This window comes from Cetorhinus maximus, chromosome 12 (genome assembly GCF_964194155.1).
Source record: "Cetorhinus maximus chromosome 12, sCetMax3.hap1.1, whole genome shotgun sequence".
Taxonomy (NCBI): domain Eukaryota; kingdom Metazoa; phylum Chordata; class Chondrichthyes; order Lamniformes; family Cetorhinidae; genus Cetorhinus; species Cetorhinus maximus.
Window position 1 is genome coordinate 89065920 of NC_135890.1, and position 13830 is coordinate 89079749.

The 13830-nt window shown below is 41.0% G+C and overlaps 1 protein-coding gene across 6 annotated transcripts in view; it reads left to right on the plus strand.

Moving 5' to 3' along the window:
* rbm19 (RNA binding motif protein 19) overlaps positions 1-13830 on the plus strand; it is a 285521-nt gene that overhangs the window by 137667 nt on the left and 134024 nt on the right. For 5 of the 6 annotated variants that reach the window (XM_078554054.1, XM_078554051.1, XM_078554052.1 and 2 more), the window contains one exon: positions 3986-4106. In XM_078554054.1, the coding sequence (XP_078410180.1) occupies positions 3986-4106 (121 nt within the window). Of the gene's footprint in view, positions 1-3985; positions 4107-10912; positions 11063-13830 lie in introns of those variants that run through there. The other variant, XM_078554055.1, reaches the window with a different exon arrangement.

Genomic DNA, 13830 nt, shown 5'->3' on the forward strand with positions numbered 1-13830 from the left:
CCAGGACACCCAGATCCCTTTGTACCAGAGTTATGCAGTCCTTGTCTATTTAAATAATATGCCGCTTTTCTTCCTGCCAAAGTGGACAAGTCTGCGTTTTACCACGTTATACTTCATCGCCAATTTTTTTCCCACTCACTTAACCTGTCTATAACCCTTTGCAGACTTCTTATGTCCTCTTCACAACTTGCTGTCCTACCTATCTTTGCGTCATCAGCAAATTTATCAACCTGCTCCTTAATAATAGGTTCCAGTATTTTTTCCCATGATAGATGTTAGACTAACTGACCTGTAGTTTTTTTTTTTTACTTTCTGTCTCCTCCTTTCCTTGAATAGAAGAGTTACATTTGCTATTTTACAATCTGATGAGACCTTTCCAGAATCTAGGTAATTTTGGAAACTTACAACCAATGCATCTACTATCTCAGCAGCCACTTCTTTTAAGACCCTAGCAGAAGTCCATCAGGGCCTGGGGACTCGTCAGCCTTTAGTTCTAATAATTTCCTCAGTACCCTTTCCCTGGCAATTGTAATTTTTCTAAGTTCCTCTCTTTCAAATCTTGATTTACAGTTATTTCTGGAATGTTGTTTCTAGGTAGCTTTCTCTCATACTCTAATTTCTTCCTCATTATATTTTTTAGCCATTCTATTCTGTTTTTTATATTCTGTCCAATCTTCTGACCTGCCACTAATCTCTGTGGAATTTATATGCCTTTCCTTTCAATTTGATGCTATCTTTAACTTCCTTAGTTAGCCACGGATGTTATGTCCTTCTCCTGGAGTCTTTCTTTCTCACTGGAATGAATCTTTGCTGAGTGTTAGGAAATATCCTTAAATGCCTGTCACTGCATCTCTACTGGCCTATTCCTTAACCTAATTTTCCAGTTCATTTTAGCCATCTCCGTTTCCATACTCTGATAATTGCCTTGATTTAAATTTAAAACACTAGTCTTAGACTGACTCTTCTCTCTCTCAAACTGTGAAATTCAATCATGTTATGATCACTGCCTTTACTATGAGGTCACTGATTAATCCTGTCGCATTGCACATTACCAGGTCAAGAATATGCTCTCTGGTTGGCTCTAGAATGTGCTGCTCTAAGAAACTGTCCTGAAAATACTCTATGAACTTTCCTTCTGAATTGAGTCCTGAAGATGAATCACATTAGAGTAAAATGTTAACTCTGTTTCTCTCACCACAGATGCTGCCAGACCTGCTGAGATTTTCCAGCATTTTTCCATTTTTATTTCACATCTCCAGCATTTTGCTTTTATCTATGAAAGGTTACCTTTGCCAATCTGATTCATCCAATCTATATGTAGATTAACATTACCCATGATAATCGCTTTACCTTTCTCACAAATCTCCATTATTTCTTCATGTATACCCTTTCATACAATGTAGTTACTGTTAGGGGACCTGTAAATACTCCCTCAAGTGACTTCTTACCTTTACTATTTCGTATCTCTACCAAAACTGATTCTACATCTTTATCTTTGAAACAAAGGTCATCTCTCTCTGTTGTATTAATCTCATCCTTAATTAACAGAGCTATCCCACCACTTTTTCCTAGCTTCCTGTCCTTCCAAAATGTCATGTACCCTTGAATATTCAGGTCCCAGCCTTTGTCATCTTTCAACCAACCATGTCCCTGTAATAGCTATCAGATTGTACATGCTTAAAGGGGTAGACCGGGTAGAAGTAGGTAAGATATTTCCCCTGGTTGAGGAGACTAGAACCAGGGTGCACAATTTCAAAATAAGGGGGAAGCACTTAGGACCAAGATGAAGAGAATTTTTTTTACACAGAGCGTTGTGAATCTTTGGAATTTTCAACCCCAGAGAGCTGTGGAAGCTTAGTCATTGAGCATGTTTAAAGCAGAGATTGACAGATTTCCAAATACCAATGACGTTAAGAGATATGGGGATAATGTGGGTAAAAGACATTTAAGTGGATGATCAGCCATGATCGTATTGAATGGTGGAGCAGGCTTGATGGCTGAATGGCCTACTCCTGCTCCTATGTTCCTACATATGTATTCCTATTTGGGCTGACAATTTATCAGTTTTGTTACAAATACTATGTGCAATCATTAACATTTAACTATTTTTTTGCAACCTCTAGCCTTATCTGCTGGTGCACTCTTAAGTTTTTGACTCTGTCCCATCCTGCCACACTCTGGTTATCATTACCGTTATTGCTACCTTGTCTTGTCCTCTCTCTTTAATTTATCATGTCTTCCTTCACTTGACCCCTCACCCCCTCAATTTAGTTTAAAGCCCTCTCTACTGCCCTAGTTATATGACTCACCAGAACTCTGGTCCCAGCACTGTTCAGGTGAATACTGCCCCAATGGTACAGCTCCCATTTTCCCCAGTACTTGTGCCAGTGCCCCATGCATCGAAACCCATTTCTCTCACATCAATCTTTGAACCACCCATTCAACTCTCTAATCTTATTTACCCTTCCCCAATTTGCTCGTGGCGCAGGTAATAATCCAGAGATTATTACCTTTGAAGCTCCGCTTTTTAATTTAGCTCCTAACTGCTCATACTCGATAATCAGAACCTCTTTACTAGTCCTATCTATGTCTTTGGCGCCTCTGTGGACACTGAAAACTGGATCCTCCCCCTCCTACTGAAAGTTTCTCTCCAGACCATGGCAGATTTCCCAAACTCTGGAATAAAAGCAAAATTGTGCAGACGCTGGAGATCTGAAATAAAAACAAAGTGCTAGGAAAACTCAGCAGTTCTGGCAACACCTGTGGAGAGAGAAATGAGTTAACATTTCGAGTCCAATATGACTCTTCTATCGGGTTCCTAAGGATTGTTCTGCCTTCTGGAACAAAATATCCAGGCAACTTTCCCCTTCCCTAACGCATCGCTGTGTCCGAAGCTCAGACTCCAGCACATTCATCTTCAGCCGAAATTCAAGTGGCAGCTAACACAAGTTGCCTTGGATCACACTGGCATTCACGAGACCCCCCACATAGTACAGCTGCAACACATCACCTGCGCTGCCATCTTTATAGTGTTTCATTTGATCAATTATTTTACTAATTAAATTTTAAATAGTGCCTCTAGCCCTGCCTGTACATATGTTCTTATTATTTAATTACACCAATTGAAATTTCCTAGTTTAGATAAGGGAAAAATAAAAAATACTCACCAACCAATCACCTACCTGTTCCCTGTGATGTCAACATTGAGTCCTGCCCTCTCCGCTGGCCACCGCATCCCGCCTTCTCCGCTGGCCCCTTTTGTCACAGGGATTCAGTTTTAAAATGTAATTAATTTTTAACAAAACGTTTCAATTTTATGACCAGTGTCTCCTGACCATATGAAGTTTCACTGTCTCAGATTTAATTAGAGAAAAATGCATGATACTTTGTCTATCACTATCCAAAATTGAACTTGATTACTGTTCATCTGTTTCAAGAACAGCAAAAAACATTTAACCTTACCAGATAACATAGCTTATTCAACAAGGGATCTTGGTCCTTCCAGCTCCTTCAGTTTAATTCCAACTGTTATTAACCGTGTCAGCTAATTCTAAGGGGATTGCCTGAGCTTCCCAGGGTTCTTGTTTTAATGTTTTTTTTCCCTATAGTTCTGCATTACCTTGTAATTTTTAAGACCATTTCCTTATGGTTCGAGAGCAGTTGTTCCCAATACTTCTAGTTGAATTGTTAATAGTGTGTCTCATCTCTAGTGGTGGAAAAAGAATGTTTGTACTATGATGACACCAAGCAGTTCAGCTAGCACAGCTGTTTTACATGCTATGTTTACACTTAGGGAGGTTACCCAATTAGTGTAGCAATGTGTTGAATTAAATAAACACTTGGAAGTCAGCAATTTATAATTTAATTGCTGTTTACATTTACACAAAACTTCTTTTACAACTGATAAACAACTGTAATTGCCATAAATACATTTTGTTTGTAATTCAGAAATGTTCAAGGGTGTTTTTCTTCTGTTGTTCTGTAGAAAGCCTTCAATGCCCTTTGCCACAGCACTCACTTGTATGGTCGACGATTAGTACTAGAATGGGCAGACTCTGAAGACACAGTGGAAACATTGCGCAGAAAGACGGCTGAACATTACTATGGTAAACAGTTTTCAATTTGCAAATTAATATTTTAACTGATGAAATTTAAGTTTGAAATACAATATGAAATGTAGAGGATTTAAACAAGCCATTTTCTTGAGTCACATTGCAACATTAATGGCAAATACTAAACTTGGAATAATTTTTGTATTTTACCATAAACGCAGAATGAATACATCTCACAATGAAAGCAATTCATAAATGTATCTCTTACTCAAAACTATTATCCTTATTCCCAAGGTGTGGAGAAGGGAAATAAGTGAGGATCCAAAACCCAGCCTAGGAAGTTTAATATTTTTTTTAAGTCCTGATTTGCATATTATCTTAATAATTATTAAGCCCATTATAACAATAGCAAAAATCTGACATGCAGTCACCTTTAAACAAGACGAACTGAGCCTGCAACAAATGATTGATCATATTTGAATTCAAAGCTAATGTAAATTTCAAGCCATCTATCCATTTTCTAAATGTCCTACAAATACCATTTTAATCATCGGTTCTAGTATTTTCTCACTGACAGATGTTAGGATAACTGGCCTAGAGTTTCCTGCTTTCTGTCTCCATCCTCTCTTGAACAGAGGTTTTCCAATCTGATTGATATTAGCGATTCATATTGGTCAAGACAAAGGATTTGCATAGGTCTCATTGCTTTTATTAGTCTGTAACTTATTTATTTTCCAGCTATTAGGTTAAGGAAAACTAGAAGAGATCCATACTTGATATCCCTCCACCCTTCACCTTGTAAATACTTTCCATTGGCAGTTTCACTCTGCTGCTCTCTCACCCCCTCTCTTTCCTCCTCTCTTTTCTCTCCTTTCCTCACTTCACTTCTTCCTTTTCTTCTTTCTCTTCTCTCCTCTCCTTGCTTCTCGCCCCTCATTCCTCGCTCTGGCCACCCCCACCCCCGCACCACCCCGCCCTCTCGCTCACTCTCACACGCGTGGACTGTGGACTGTCCAACCTTGCCTCTTATGGACCCAAGATTCTCAAACTGTCTACCTAACATTAAGACCAAGGTGAGCTGGGTTTGCTCCATGCAGCAAGTTAAAAGCAGAGCTAAGCGATTCCACAACCAGCGGATCAGATCTAAGCTCTGCAGTCCTGCCACAAGCAATCGTGAATGATGGTGGACAAGTAAACAACTCTCTGGAGGAGGAGGCTCCTCAAATAGCCCCATCCTCAATGATGGGGGAGCCCAGGACATCAGTGCAAAAGATAAGGCTGAAGCATTTGCAACAGTCTTCAGCCAGAAGCGCCGAGTGGATGATCCATCTCGGTGTCTGGAGGCCCCAGCATCACAGATGCCAGTCTTCAGCCAATTCAATTCACTCCACGTGATATCAAGAAACGGCTGAAGGCACTGGATACTGCAAAGATCATGGGCCCTGACAATATTCCAGCAATAGTACTGAAAATTTGTGCTCCAGAACTTGCCGCGCCGCTAGCCAAACTGTTCCAGTACAGCTACATCACTGGCATCTACCCAGAAATGTGAATAATTGCCCACGTATGTCCTGTCCACAAAAAGCAGGACAAATCCAACCCGGCCAATTACAGCCCCATCAGTCTACTCTTCATTATCAGTAAAGTGATGGAAGAGGTCATCAATAGTGCTACCAATCAGCACTTGCTTAGCAATAATCTGCTCACTGATGCTCAGTTTGGGTTCCACCAAAGCCACTTGGCTCCTTACCTAATTACAGCTTTAGTTCAAAAATGGACAAAAGAGCTGAACTCCAGAGGTGACATCAAGGCAGCATTTGACCAAGTGTGGCATCAAGGAGCCCAGCAAAACTGGAGTCAATGGGAATCGGGGGTTGGAAGGAAACCTCTCTGCTGGTTGGAGTCATGCCTAACACAAAGGAAGATGGCTGTGGTTGTTGGAGGTCATCATCTCTGTTCCAGGACATCACTGCAGGAGTTCCTCAGGGTAGTGACCTCGGCCCAACCATGTTCAGTTGCTTTATCAGTGACCTTTCTTCCATCATAAGGTCAGAAGTGGGATGTTCGCTGATGATTGCCCAATGTTCAGTACCACTCGCGACTCCTCAACTACTGAAGCAGTCCATGTCCAAATGCAGCAAGACCTGGACAATATCCAGGTTTGGGTTGACACGTGGCAAGTAACATTCATGCCATACAAATGCAAGGCCATGACCATCTTCAAAGAGAGAGAATCTAACAATCGTTCCTTGACATTCAATGGCGTGCCATCGCTGAATCCCCCATTATCAACACCCTGGGGCTTACCATTGACCAGAAACTGAACTGGACTAGCCATATAAATACTGTGGCTACAAGAGCAGGTCAGAGGCTAGGAAACCCTGCGACGAGTAACTCACCACCTGACTCTCCCAACGCCTGTCTACCATCTACTAGGTATAAGTCTGGATTGTGATGAAATGCTCTCCACTTGCTTGGATGAGTGCAGCTCCAACCACACTCGAGAAGCTTGACACCATCCAGGACAAAGCAGGCCACTTGATTGACACCCCATCCACAAACATTCAGTCCCTCCGCCGCCGATGCACAGTGGCAGCAGTGTGTACCATCTACAGGATGCACTGCAGGAACTCACCAAGGCTCCTTTGACAGCACCTTCCAAACCAACGACTGCTATTATCCAGAAGGACAAGGGCAGCAGATGCATGGAACGCCACCACCAGGAAGCTCCCCTCCAAGTCACTCACCATCCTGAGTCGGAAATATATCGCTGTTCCTTCACTGTTGCTGGGTCAAAATCCCTCCCTAACAGCACTGTGGGTGTGCCTACACCACACAGACTGCAGCGGTTCAAGAAGGCTGTTCAAGACCATCTTCTCAAGAGCAATTAAGGATGGGCACTAAATACTGGCCTAGCCAGCGACACTAGCATCCTATGAACGAATAAATAAAAGTGGTGGATGGGGTCCCAGGCAAGCAGGGAGTACTCCACCACATGCCTGACTTGTGGGGGTGGGTGGCATGTTTGGGGACAGTCACTCTTGCCTCAACTCTGGAATTCAGCTCTTTTGTCCATGTTAGAAGCAAGGCTATAATGAGGTCTGGAGTGGAGTGGTCCTGACAGGACCTAAACTGAGCATCAGTGAACAAGCCGGGTAAGTCCCGCTTGTTGACGTTGTCATTGATACCTTTTTTGGTGATTGAAAGCATTGATGGAATGGTTATTGGTTGGTTTAGATTTGTCCCCCTTTTGGGGACAGGGCATACCTGGGCAATTTTCCATATTGTCGGGTAGGTGCCAGTCTTGTAGCTATACTGTAGTTAGTTCTGGAGCACGAGTCTTCAGCACTACAGCCAGGATGTTGTTAGGGCCCGTAGCCTTTGCTATATCCAGTGCGCTCAGCGGTTTCTTGATATCGCATGGAGTGAATCGCTTTGGCTGAACACTGGTGTCTGTGATGCTGGAGGCCTCTTGAAGTGACAGAATCTTCCACTCAGCACTTCTGACGGAAGGATGTTACAAATGCTAAATCTTTGGCACTGCCATCATTCAGGATATGGATGTTTATGGAGCTTCCTCTTCTCCATTCGTCGTTTGATTGTCCAGCACCATTCATGACTGGATGTGGCATGACTGTAGAACTTTGATCTAATCCATTGGTTGTAGGATCATTTAGTTCTGTGTATAGTATGCTACTTAAGCTGTTTAGCATGTTTGTGGTCCTGTGTTGTAGCTTACCCAGACTGGCACCTCATTTTCATGTCTGCCTGATGCTGCTCCTGACAAGCTCTCCGAGAGCCTTCATTGAACCAGGGTTGATCCCTTGGCTTGATGGTAATTGTAGAGTGAGAGGTATGCTGGCTATGAGATTACAGATCATGCTGGATTGTTGCCCTATTCTATCAGTGGCTGCTTTCTCAGCCATTATATTCCAGTTCTCCAGTACACCCTCCGTAAATCATTTTTGTCTTGCCACTTCTTACTTTAAAAATATCTCAAGATCCTTCTCTTCAGCAATTGTACCCCCACCCCCGACAATTTTTCAGCTGTTTTTGTTTTTTCCTCCCGCTCAGCATTCACTATATTTCCTCTGCCCCGAAGAGCAGCTTTCTTTTTATAAATACCAAAGAAATGTGGATGCTAAAATCTGATATGCATAGACCATTTTATGTTGTTTAGGCTTTCACCATTCTGGGCACCTATTTGTTTTCTTTGGAGACCATACATTAGGAAAACTCATTACAAAGCAGAGGGTAACAAACTTAACTGTGTTTACTTCTCAAAAAGGTAGGATTTGGAGCTCACTTACGGCGGTCACTCTTTGGGCTGTTAGGCATATTTGTCTTTCTGATGGTGCTCAACATGGCATCTAACTTGACTGGTTGTCACATTTTATTGAATTATTCTTAAGTTGAGCTGAAAATTCAGTATGCTAAGAACTTGGTAACAGCTGTGCTCCAACCTGGCCTCATGTTGTAAGTCCTTAGATCACTCTTGTGTGTTTTTGTGATATATTTGCTGATTGTATGAATTCATTAGAATGAATGAGAAGCAATGGTAAAGCACATTACCATAGTTATATTATTCCTTAAGTTCAGCTCCCATGTACAAAACACTATCCGAAACTGGATCTCAGTCTGACACTGCAAACTAACTGGAGGGGTCAAGAGAGGTGTTGGAGCAACTGGGTTGGGTGGTAACAACTAAAATTGTCCCCTGGCTGGATAATTTTGCCCTGAGGGAGCATAAATGAAGTAGAGGAGAAGGCCATGGCTGGATCCTTGGATATGTCAGAGATAATAGAAGAGGAGGAAAAGCTATCATTGTTGATGTTCATGCAATTCTTGGTTATATATGAATAGAATCAAGCAAAGGAAGTCCCCCCAGGTTGGATCATGGAGTAAATGTGTTGATGTAGTTGACTTTATCAAAGGCTGTAGATCTGTTGAGGAAGAATGATGAATAAGGACATATTCACCGAGAGTGCCCCTTTGGGACCTTGGTTAGGGTCATTTTGCTGTGCAGGAAGGCCGATAACCCAATGTTGGAGAAATTCAAACAGTGATCGTGGAGATGTTGGCAAACAAAAATATGTGCAGGCACTTTAGAGAAGATGATTGGCGATGGGTTGGTAGTTTGGAAGAGTAAATTTTTTAACAAATAAAGTGGAGCTGTTCATGACAACATTTTTGAAAGGGAAGGGGTCAATGCCTGAGAAGAGGGAACCACTTGCAATGTCAGCTCACGTGTGACCAGAAGGGAAGTTCGATAGTTGGTAATTTATTCAGAATGGTCAGATGGGCAAGAGGTGATTCTCATGATCAAGACTATAAAGGGTTAATTCTAATAATGGCTACTGAGCATGTGCATAAGGAGCTATATCACAGTGATGTCACTCAATGAGAGGAGATGAAGCATCCAGCTGTGTCTTGGTCTTATTTAATCTTTGTAAATAGTTAGCATGTAAATAAATGTCTTTGAACAAAAGACCATTGCCTCTGGAAAGATATCTTATAGAGTAAGAAGCCAACGAGTTCTGAGAAAAAAACCCACAATAACAGCATGACAAGCAGAGGAGAGAAATTGGAGATATATCAAGAGTTCGGCGCTGGAGTGAGAATGGGGGTTGGAGGGGGCTGCTGACTGGGATGAATGGTTTGGTGGACAAGGCGAAGGCAGGGACGCAACAATAGTAGCTGAGCAGATGGCCTGTATCTTGGTGACAGAAATTCATGAGCACCTCATATTTGTTAGAGGTGAGTGTAGAGGGAGTTTAAGGAGACCATCAGAAATGGAGAAAAGAAAGGTTATCTTTTGTTTCCAGGCTGATCCTAGTGTAATGGGTAGTTTTGGCAGAGAAATGCTCAGGACTCAGAAATCCACATGGTAGTTGCTAGGATGAATGCAGAAATCTTTAAAACAAAAATTATGGAACTTCTTATAAGGAAAAGAGGAATCTGAAAATGAGCATGGCTATAGTCAGTACTAAAACAGTAACAGACCTGTGAGCTGTGAAGCTTTAAAGATGCTCACAGAGCTGAAATTGAGGATCACAAAATGATTATCTTAAGCAATCACTTTAGTATGTTCTAATAGCCCGACCTTGATTACCAGGTATAATCCAAGTGAGTTTAGTAACTTTGATGGAATGAGGTGGAACTTCTAGATAGGGTCAAAGGGCCCCAAAAACATGGAACAGACAGTATTTGTCCCAAGTTACAAAAATAGGGTGAGATTTGTTGAGTGTCATCATGAGTGGTTTGAATACTGGGGAAATGTTTTTGGATTGGAAACAAGCTGTGTTCTAAAGTGGTGACAACATTGATCCATGTAACTACAGACTCATTAGTCTTTGTATAATTCAAAAGCTTACATTTCCCATGTTGCACCTTAATTGTGTCCGGAGCAGTAGAAGATGAAGTGTAGTACATTATTATTAGCTCAACGAAACAACTTAACTATACAGAGTTGGTGAAATATAGACTAGTCAATAACCCATACAAGTACAATCACTTTAAAGGTTGCAATCTCAACAATTCGTATTTACCATTTTTTTGAGATTCCAGTCATTTTATTTTGAATCCAGATAACTATGTCACCATATAATCTCAGTCTAAAAGAGTTGTGTTACCCTATAAAACATTGAAGTTGACCATTTATTTCATTTAAAAGAAACATTCTACTATTGCTTTTCAGTGATAGGTCTTGAAGCTATACTTTTCCTCCTTGGCTGCAGTTTCATTTCTTATATGTTTTATCCCTGTGCCTTTGCCTTGTAGCTGGATCCAATTATGCAGTTGGGTTACTGTATTTTTGAATATACAGTCCAGCCTGGCCTGATTAAGTTTTTTATATGTAGGTAAATGCCTGATCATGATCATCTGCTAGATGGTGAGCTGACTGGTTGAGTTCCTGTCAGCAACAATGGAGCATAACTGGAAAGCAGACAGGGAAACAAGGGTCAACCTACAGTAGGCTGGATCCAGCCCCACTATTGGCCTGAGTCTCACCGAGCAGTCAGAGCCTGAATCTTATCACAAGCCTGCAGATTATCAATATTGCAGATAGATGATCAACTTGATTGTCTTTTCAGGAACTTGCATCTAACTCCCAGGAACTGCATCTCCTGCCCTGAGTTTTGTCTTAGTCCTCAGGTCTTATACTCAGCTGTGTTAATGTCTTGCCAATTACACTGTTAAGGCTTGTTAATGTCATGTCAGTTGCATTGTTCAAGTTAAGAGAAACAAGGAGGTGTCAGCTGTGGCTCAGTTCATAGCACCCTCGCCTTTGAATCAGAGGGTTGTGGGTTCATGTCCCACTCCCGGAAACCAAGAACTGTGATTGTACTCGAAAGAGTTGCAATCCGTGACTGTTGATAACTCGAAAGAATTTAAGAGAAACAAGGAGGTGTCAGCTGTGGCTCAGTTCATAGCACCCTCGCCTTTGAATCAGAGGGTTGTGGGTTCATGTCCCACTCCCGGAAACCAAGAACTGTGATTGTACTTGAAAAGAGTTGCAATCTGTGACTGTTGATAACTCGAAAGAGTTTAAGAGAAACAAGGAGGTGTCAGCTGTGGCTCAGTCCATAGCACCCTCGCCTTTGAATCAGAGGGTTGTGGGTTCATGTCCCACTCCCGGAAACCAAGAACTGTGATTATACTCGAAAGGGTTGCAATCTGTTACTGTTGATAACTCGAAAGAGTTTAAGAGAAACAAGCATAACTTGTCTTTGAGCGAGTACCCCACCAATGGCTGTCACCCATTTTATTGGTTTATTTTACTGATCATTTGTTTTATTATTAAAATTGAATATAAATAGGCGATAGCTGGGACACTGGGTTGAGTGGGAGGAGAGCTGAGAGCTGTGAGACCGAACAAGTCAATAAACTCTCTCAATAAAGAAAATCTCTGTGACTTGGTTTCGGCTTCACTAATCAGCTTGGACCCTGTTAACAAGTGGTGTCTCATAAGGATGCAGAGACTAGCTTCAGGCATCTGGCAGGAAGCAGCCTTGAGTACCAAGTGCAGTAGCAGAGTTTAGCGATGGAATAGGAAAACCAACTGCAAAGAGCGAAATATTCCTGCCTCTGGCAGAAGAAACAAATATACAGTGAAATAAAATAGCCACACCCATGTAAAACCTGCCTCTGGACATGTGGAACTATGCATCAGTAAAATGATTATAGTTTTTTTTACAGTATTTTGTTTGTTCATCTACTTCTGTTCTTTCTGCTTCTGTGCTGTACCATGGAGAATGAATTGTTAACAATAAAATAATGGAATTTAATATGAAGAGCAAACTTGGATGATTGCCTTCATGACAGTCTGGTAAATATCAGCTCTATGTGGTTTCAGAATGAGAAGATCTTGCCTGACAAAGCAACTTAACATTTTAGCAAATTACATCTCAAGCAGGGGTCAACCTGAGCCCGTCTATCATGGCATAAATAGTACAATTTGTGACTATTCACACTGTACTTATACAATATGGACAACAGTTGTTCCCTTAAACCATTGCGGTCACTGTCACTTGCTTTTTGTTTTGAGCAGTAACTTCTGCAGTCTATTTATATTTAATCCACGATTCTGAAGCAACATGGCAATCGATGGAGCTTTTTCTTAAAAAAAAACCTACAGTTATATTGCAAGCAGAGCAAAACAGTTTGCTGCTATCTGCATGCAAGGTTCCTGTCATAAACAGCTTCACACCATCCTGAGCTGAAACGTATTTTGCTTTTATATTTGTCCATTATGTTCACGTTATATTAACTAATGCCTAAATCGATGTAATGTTTTCAATCAAACTAATGTTGCCTGTATTGTATGTCTCACAAAGTATGCACACACTAAATCAGTGAGAAAATGATTGGATTTAATTATCACGTGATCACTTAAAGAAGAAAGTAAAGTGCTTTTGCATCACAGTGAGCATGGAGAGATTTTAAAACAAGTGTTTTATTAGTAATCCACACTTTGTTTTGAAAAATACTTTGATAGTTCATTTTATGGACGATCTTGTATTTCATGTCTCCGTGAAATCTGCAAGATCGTGAATTATGTATATCCGCAATTCCAAGTAGACTGTGGAAAGCTTAGTTATGTGGTATGTCTAGTCTTCCAGAAAGTAACTTTGAGTTTAGCATGAGCAGCCAAGATGTAAAATTAAAGCAGTTGTAATTTCGGGTAAAGCATGAAAGTTGTTAAGAAATTAACCAACTGGAAGTATTAGGTGCCTGCTAAGCAGGTAACACTAAGGTTCTCTGTGATGTGCTCAAAGAATCAGTGATGTTTATTTCTGTTTAATTTACATTAACAATTTGGATTCAAAAGCTCAATACAAATTGGTCACATTTTCTGACACTGAACTGTGAGGTGTTTGTTAATACACAAATGAGCCAAACCAAATATCTAAGTGGACAGAACGGGCATAGATGGAATTGCTTATGGATAAGTTTATGGACTGCATGTTTGCAGAAAATAAATGGGCGGCATGTCTTCCTTGAATATGCAGAACTAATTACAGGTGAATTTTAAAGAAATCTCAGCATTTGAGCAGACTCAGCACTTAGAGACCAGTTACTAGGAAGCAGCAGGTGGAATTATATTGCTTAGTAGAACATAAGTTAGAAGATGCCATGCAACTGTAAATTGGTCAGACTATGCATTCACAATTGTGTCCAGTTTAGCCACTGAGACACAAGAGATAGCTCAGCCATGTAGACATTGTAAAGAAGAGCTACAAGATGGATCTGTAGAATTAGTGTTATGCCAAAAGCC